The following is a 7,938-nucleotide window of genomic DNA, read 5'->3' as shown; positions in this document are numbered from 1 at the left end:
GATGCCGCGACGGGGCGGGCGRGAGGGGGAGAGCCGGGCCCGCTGCCCCCCGGCTGCTCCGGCGCCGGGACAAAGACCGGCACCGGGGCAGGGACCGGGACAGGGACCGGGACATGGACAGGGACCGACGCCGACAGCGGGACAAGGACTGGCACCGGCACCAGCACCGGGACAGGGAGAAGGGACCGGCACCGAGACAGGGACATGGAGAGGGGCAGACACCGGGACAGGATAGGCTCGGACACCCACAGTGGGACAGGGGCCTGGGCCTGGGTCTGGATCTGGACCGGGACAGGGAGAGGGACCGGGACCGTTCTTCCCGCCCCTCTCGGCCGCGTCTCCCGTCCCGTCCCGGGGTGAGCCCGCCCGTCCATCCCCGGCCGCTCCCGGTGCCGTCTGTGCTGTGTCGGGGTCAGTCCCAGTGCGGGGTCGGGACAGGGACGGCAGCGTCCCGCAGGCTCCCGGTCCCGGGAGTTCCCACCGGGAGGAGCGGGCGGGGGCTGCTCCGGGAGTCCCGGTAAGGCTCTCGGCCCCCGCTGTTTGACCCGGCCCTGTCCCCTGAGCCCCCGCTGCTGCCCGCGATCCTCGGGTCCTGTCCCGGTGCTTCCTCCGACTCCCGCGGCCAGTCCCAGTCCTGCCCGCGACCTCCGCTGCCGGTCCCGGTGTTCCCCCCACCCCGGTGCCGGTCCCGGTGTCTCCCCCTGCCCCGCTGCCGGTCCCGGTGTTTCTCCCTGCCCCGCTGCCGGTCCCGGTGTCTCCCCCTGCCCCGCTGCCGGTCCCGGTGTTCCCCCCACCCCGGTGCCGGTCCCGGTGTCTCTCCCTGCCCCGCTGCCGGTCCCGGCGCCGCCGCGGTGCCGTGGCACCAGATGGCAGCATCGTCCCGGCCACCGGCACTGGCGGTCCCCGTAGCCCGGGGTGCCGCACCGGGGAGCGTCCCCCGCCTGCCGGAGCGGGGTTCCGGGGGTCCCGGGGCAGCAGGAATGGAGAGCCGCGACCCCCCGTGCAGGGCGAAGGGGTCGAGGGGTTCTTGTTCTCCCGGGAAACCGAGTCCCGGGCCTGGCAAGGAAGTGTACAATGTGTCGGTGACACCGGTGGCATCACCTCGACCCTGCTCRGCAGCTGCGGGGACCGTCCCTTCCTCGGGAATAAAAGCCCTCGGTGCCCTCCCGGTGCGGGTCACGTCCTGGTGGGGAAAGGGGTGCTGGAGCAGGATGCAGGATGTCCTGCCCATACCCAGGAGCTGAGCGGTGGTGGCAGGGCTGTCGGTGTCCCCAAGGACGTGTCATGAGCGGGTGAGCGTCGGGCACCGGTGACCCGCGGCGTGGCCGGGCCGTGGCGTGGGCAGCGGCGCTCACTTGCCCGTCTGTCTGTCCGATCCCATCCGTCCGCCCCGCYGCCCTGTCACCTCGCATCAGTGTCGCGGCGAGCAGCGGTCCCGGCGGCGCTGGCCGGGGGTCCTGGCGGCTGGCCCTGACCCTGACGCGCCGTGGCAGCGGGGCGGCCGAGCAGATGTTCCCTGCCACCGGCACCGCGGCGGGGGTGGCGGACGTGACAGGCTCTGACAGGGCGCCAGCCCCGCTCGTGGGGACCGGGGCTGTTCGTGGCACGGCAGGGGACCCCCGGACCCCGCTGTCCCTGCGCTGGCACCCCCTGCCCCTCTGCCCCTGCAAACCGAGCAGATCCCTGCTCCCACTGCGGTGCAGGGATTTGGGGTCCCATAAATGCTGGGTCCAACTTCCCTTGGTGCTSTGGGTGCTCGGTCACCCTCTTTTGGAGGGTTCCAGTCCCCTCACCCCARCTGGCACCCTCGGAGGTGCCCAGAGCAGTGCAGATGTCACGGGTGGTGGGATCAGCTGCACCCCACTGTGTGTAGGGCCCACTGTGTGTAACGTGGGTGTAACTGCACCCTCATGACCCCACTGTGGCATCACTCATGTCCCTCACGTGTGACRCACTGGGAGCAGCCGTGACTCCAGTGCAGGGACTGGCGGGTCATGGCAGTGCCCTGGAGGGCAGAGGGAGCAGCTGGAAGCACAGAGGTGCCACACGCCRGCGCAGCCCCATAAAGCCACCAGAGCTTGGATTTTATATGGCAATAAAAGATAATGTCAGCTATAAAGTGCTAGAGCAGGCCCTGGCGTGCCGAGGAGGGGGGCACAGAGGGTTGGGCAGCTCCCCCAGATCCCCGGGGACACCCCAGCAGGGTGACACCCACTCAGGCCGGGTGGGTCCCCGGTGCCCCAGGGTCGGGGTCATCCCCAGGCTGTCCTGGGCTGGGGTCATGGTCAATGCATTAAAGCTGCTGCTTTGGGGGCTGTTGTTGTTGTTTTAGTGGTTTTATTGGGTGATGCTGGGCCGGGCCTGGYGGTTCCTAATGAAGGAGATTGATGGCTTAATCGCCTGTAGCCATTACGGGGTAATTGAATGGTTGTGTCCGTGTGATCCGAGCGCCAGTGCCGACGTGGCTGGCAAGCGAAGAGCCTGGAACYGGGGGGACACACAGAGCCCCCCCTGCGCCCCGAGGGCTGCAGCACAGGGGGAGCAGAGCCCATGGGGACCCACAGCCATCCCAGGGCTCCTGGCTGTGCTGGAGCTCTCCAGGTTCATCCAGCAGCTCCGGGTCACCCCACCCCATCTCCATCCACATCAGCTCCCGACCAGGGCACTGCGACCAGCTGCTTCAACGAGGCTTTAAATCACCAGCTCCCATCTTTAGGGATGAACAACGGCGTTGGAATGGAAGTGGGAGCGTGGGGGTCCAGCATGGATGGCAGCTCCAAACYGGGGGTCAGCACTGACCACCCTCCCTTGCAGGAATCCCAGAGGAGCAAACCCAGCAGAGCCCCAGGCAGGTCCCCGTGCTGAGGTGGGAGTCAAACTACTCATTCTGTGTGTGACAGCCAGGTGTTTTACAGTATTTGCTACCTGTGATCATCCATCAAAGCAATCGATAGCGTTCCTGCAGAGTTTTATTAATGATCTTGTCACCGGGCTGGTGCGGGGTGCCCGGGGTTGTCGAGAATGATAGATCATTAAGAGCTTTCGCTGCTATTTATTCTCCAGTGACCTTGTCTCTCTCCATTGTTGCTTGCTTAAGAGTTATGAATGCGAGACATGATAATTTGATATTGATCTATTTGGTAAGTTAAAAAATTTACTGCATGGTTGATGTTTTAACAAAGGATCCGCTCGGGCCCTTCCGCTGGTGCTCAGCTCCAGGTGTGTGTCCCCGGGATGTGGGACAACCAGAGGTGGCTGCTGAGCTCTGGGTGTCCCTCGTGTCCCCATCACAATTCCTTTTGAGCCTGAAGTACCGGAATCCAGGAGGTGCCACTGTGGGCAGGGCATTGGAATGGGCAGAACGCTGGGCAGGTGGGGTGGGATGGGACAGAGTGGAGAAAGCCCCTCCCCACCCATATCCCCTTCCTCTTTTATCCCATCCCATCCCATCCCATCCCATCCCATCCCACCCCATCCCATCCCATCCCATCCCACTCTGCCCAGTACAGTGTGGTCCCCTCTATGCTCTCTCTATGTCCTCTCAGATTTTTGGGGCTCTGCTGACCCTAACAAGGGAATCCCTGTAATTATTTGTGCTCCTGGTTCCTCCTGCCCTTCCTGTGCTTCCAGAGCCCCATCAGCTGCTGGGAGAAGCAGCTGTCCCCCCTCAGCACTGCACAGGATGGACCCACTAGCTGGGAACCCACAAGATACAGTCACTGTGCCCTGCTGTGTGTGGTCAAACAGACAGAATTCCATGTGTAAAGGGATTTATCAATAGTGCACTGGATCAGCTGCTGGTGGTGGACACGCTGGATAATACAGTCAGTATTTATGTTTGATTTTGGATTTATTCTTTATTTCTGCTGGGAAATCATTCCCTGGGAGGATGGGGAGGCCCTGGTGCAGAGCAGAGCAGCTGTGGCTGCCCCTGGATCCCTGGCAGTGCCCAAGGCCAGGCTGGATGGGGTTTGGAGCACCCTGGGACAGTGGAAGGTGTCCCTGCCATGGCAGGGGTGACACTGGATGGGCTTTAAGGTCCCTTCCAACCCAAACCATTCYGGGATTCTGTGATTCCTACAAAGGGCTCCCTCACAAGGAAACCCTACCCCKGCAGCTCTGGCTCAGCTCAGCCAGGCAAGGCAGGATAAACCCTGCTTTTATTGTGCATAACTCATGGACTGGGCTGCAGTGAGTGCAGATGTGCAGGGATGGTCCCTGTGGCACCTCCTSGGGGTCAGACCGGCCGTGGGTCAGGGCCAGGCCCCGGGGTGAGCCCTAGGCTGGGTAAAARCGCTGCAGGAGCTCCTTCTTGTTGACTTTGCCCATCTGGTTGCGCGGGATCTCCTCCACCACGATCAGCTCCGTGGGGATGCTGTAGGGAGCCATGGTGTCCCTGCAACACCCAGGGGAGCTGTTATGGGATGGGCTGAGCTTCCCCAYAKCCCCACCTGGGACCCCCRCCCSCATCCCAGGAGCCCATTAAGCTCAGCCCTGGGGGATTTTTGCACCCTGGGGCAGGGATAACACGCAGTGGGTGAGGAATGCAGGTGCCCAGGGGTTCGTGGTGCCAATCCCCGAGGGGCAGCAGGTGAGACCCCTCCCTGGCAGTGTCCACACCATGCCCTTGGCAGAGCAGGGGGTCTCTCCTGCCTTCTGCTGCCCGTGTGTCACCGAGCTGGGGCACAGTGCCCTGGCACTGACTCTAACGCGAGATGCCAGCTCTGCCGAGCCCTCGGAGCCCCGGCCGCCCTCCTCCCCCCGCCGCCACCAGCCCGGCCATATGGAGCCGCTAACTCGGGATGGCGCCTGTCGCCGGGATGCACCATCGCAGGCGAAAGCCGCAAAATGAATCACTCTGAAGAGGGACATGTGTCTCCTGCCAGGGAGTGCGAGAAAAGGGGCCGAGCGAACGTAAGTGACATGAAAAATAAAGGGGAGAGACAGGGCGAGAGGGAGAGGCGGGCGGGGGGCCGGAGCCGTGCCCGGGGCCAGCGCTGGGCAGGGAGCACAGCCCGACCCTCCGGGGCTTGGATTTCAAGGGCACAGGAGCCACATCCCTGTCACAGAGCTGGGACAGAGATGGGAAGAGACAGGCAGGGAACACTCTGGGAGAGGGGGAAGGCAAGGGGGGCTGAGCAAAGCCTGGCACCGGGACCCGAAAACAGCCTGGGAGGTCCCCAAAGCCACAGATGGGGGATGAAGGGATCTCTGGGCTGGGTCACCAATGTCCCTGGCAGGAGATTTAGGGGTGAGCAGCCACCTGAGGCATAATGAGCATCTTTCCTATGAGGAAAAGCTGAGAGAGTTGGGATTGTTCAGACGGGAAAAGAGGAGGCTTTTAATGAGACTTTTTAATGGGGCCTGGAGTGCTTGGACAAGGGGGAATGGCTTCAAACTGACAGGGATAGATGGGATATTGGGGAAAAAATCCTTCCCTGTGAGGGTGGGGAGGCTCTGGCACAGGGTRCCCAGAGCAGCTGTGGCTGGCCCAGCCCTGGCAGTGCCCAAGGCCAGGTTGGACAGGGTTTGGAGAGCCTGGGACAGTGGAAGGTGCCCCTACCATGGCAGGAGGTGAGAGTGGATGAGGTTTAAGATCCCATCCCTGAACAATTCCCTGATTCTGCAGTCCCATGACACATCCCTGATGAGGACAGCACTGGAATGAAGCCCACCCTCCCCATGTCCCTCACCATTGCCCTCCCCACGGGGTTTTACCTGGCCCAGTCCTTCAGCTCCTTCACAGASAGCATCTCTCCCTTGCGCAGCTGCACCACGGCGCTGACCCGCTGTCCCCACACCATGTCCCGGGGCCCAATCACTGCCACATCTGCAGGGACAACAGCAACTCCCTGAGCATCCTGAGCAGCAGCAGGGCTCCAGGGGGCAGGACAGGGGTGAGGGTGTGGGCAGCAGCAGTGCCATGGGATGTCAGCACCGTGGGCTTCTGTGCTGACACAAGGACAGGGATTTTCACCATGGAAAAGGCAGGAAGCTCCATGGCTGGAGCAAATCATAGTCAGATGATGTACAGGGGGGTGTGGGGCTGGGGGCACCGCTGCTGCCCCCTTGCACAGGGTCATGCACAAGGGCAGGGCAGATTTAATKACAGCCTGATTTCCAAAATCAGACACAAGCTGCTGCTGACTCAGCTGTGGCCCTGGGAAGGCAGGAACTGTGGGATTTAAACATCCCCTCATGGGAGGGAGCTTTGGGCACGGCCAGGGACAGACAGGGGGCACAGACCTGTGATGTGGGGGTGTGCCAGGAGGTGACGCTCCACCTCCAGGGCGCTGATTTTAAACCCTCCGTTCTTGATGATGTCCACAGAGGTGCGGCCTTTGATCCAGTACACCCCATCCTGGTAGGCAGCTGTGTCTCCTGCAAAACAAACAGCTCCTTTAGATCCCTTTAATCCAGATCACCCCATCCTTGTACACTGCCAGGTTCCTGCAAAACAAACAGCTCCATCAGATCCCTTGATCCCATTTACCCCATCCTTGTACACTGCCATGATTTCTGCAAAACAAACAGCTCCATCAGATCCCTTTGATCCAGTTCATCTCATCCTTGTACACTGCCAGGTCTCCTGTAAAACAAACAGCTCCATCAGAGGCTGCTGCCCTGATCCCTCGCTGCCTTTCCTGGTATGTGGATGCTCTGGTGATGCTGAAAGGGGCAATGGCTTCCCACTGTTACAGGATAGGGTTAGATGAGATTTTGGGAAGGGATTGTTCCATGTGCAGGTGGGGAGGCCCTGGCACAGGGTGCCCAGAGCAGCTGTGGTTGGCACTGGATCCCTGGCAGTGCCCAAGGCCAGGTTGGACAGGGTTTGGAGCAGTCTGGGACAGTGGAAGATGGAATGAGATGAGATTTAAGATCCTTCCAAACTAAAATATTCTGTGATTGCACAAACAAAATGTAGGGAATGACACTGGGAAAAGGAGCTGGTCCTGGTACACCAAATGCCCAGAGATTTACAGTGTCAGAGCAAGGAAATATCAGAATCAGCCCTGAAAWCAGGCTGCTCCCCAGAAGAGCTGTGTCCCTGCTCAGCTGGCACATGCCAAAATCCTGAGCAGCTCAGCTCAGCCAGGCAATGATTAATTGTTCTGTATTTGCCTGCCCCTTGGCACTCTGAGGATGTTGAAGGCTGTCAGGAATATTCTGAAGTTGGGGGAGAGTTTGAAGCTGGGGCTCTACTGGGGGTGGGAAGGAACTCTGGCTGCTGTGATGAACTGCCTCCTGCACCCTGTGGCCTGTGACTGACACGGGATGGGACAGGGGACATTAACTGCACGGTGGCACTGGGAGAGCCAGGAGCTGCTTATTCACACAGAGAAGATGGGGAGAGGAGAAGGAATTCAGCCCTGCTTCAGTGACACAGCTCCCAGGCCATTCTTTGGGATGTAAGTACAGGAAAACAGCCACCTCTGCTTTTCCCCTGCTCTGATGGGGTGAATGATCCCTGGAACAGATCCTCACCACTCCCTTCCCATCCCTGAGCTCCCCACAAACWCCATCACTGCTTCCCACACRGAYCCCTCAGCACAGCATYGTGAGGGGATGWGTCACATCATTATTGTCACTTCTGGGAGCTTCTGGGAGCAGCTCTGTAATTCCCCCATCTCTTCCTTTCCGTCTCCTCTCCAGCATCAGCCCTGGCTGTCACTTCCCTGTGCTGACAGCCCCGAGTGCTCTGGGGATGCATCCACTGAGGACAGCCCTGTTACCCTCTGCCCTGCACCATCTGCYTCCAGCCCAGCACATCAGGCAGCCTGTGCATGGCACATGCAGCATTCCCTGCTTCCCAAACCAGTGGGGAATTCCCAGAGCAGGGACGACCAGTTAAAAGGATGCTGAATGTGCTGGTGAATGGYGGGTGCTGTTCCGAGAGCCCCAGCAGGGACTGTGCCCATTTCCTTGGGGGTTCTGAGG

General features: G+C 61.0%; 1 protein-coding gene across 2 annotated transcripts in view; it reads right to left on the bottom strand.

The window, feature by feature from the left end:
• Nucleotides 1-3,507: 3,507 nt before the first annotated feature.
• ACSF3 (acyl-CoA synthetase family member 3) overlaps nt 3,508-7,938 on the bottom strand; it is a 52,987-nt gene continuing 48,556 nt past the window's right edge. The window contains exons 6-8 of one of the 2 annotated variants that reach the window (XM_057386561.1): nt 6,247-6,381; nt 5,719-5,830; nt 3,508-4,396 (exon numbers count right to left, since the gene is read on the bottom strand). In XM_057386561.1, coding sequence (XP_057242544.1) covers nt 4,279-4,396; nt 5,719-5,830; nt 6,247-6,381 — 365 coding nt within the window. In that variant the 3' untranslated portion in view covers nt 3,508-4,278. The remainder of the gene's footprint in view (nt 4,397-5,718; nt 5,831-6,246; nt 6,382-7,938) is intronic. The other variant, XM_057386560.1, reaches the window with a different exon arrangement.

The sequence above is a fragment of the Malurus melanocephalus genome, unplaced genomic scaffold, assembly GCF_030028575.1.
Source record: "Malurus melanocephalus ecotype Western Australia unplaced genomic scaffold, MMel_1.1 scaffold_996, whole genome shotgun sequence".
Lineage (NCBI taxonomy): Eukaryota > Metazoa > Chordata > Aves > Passeriformes > Maluridae > Malurus > Malurus melanocephalus.
The sequence above is the reverse complement of the archived record's forward strand: the minus strand, read 5'-3'. Positions and strand labels throughout refer to the sequence as shown.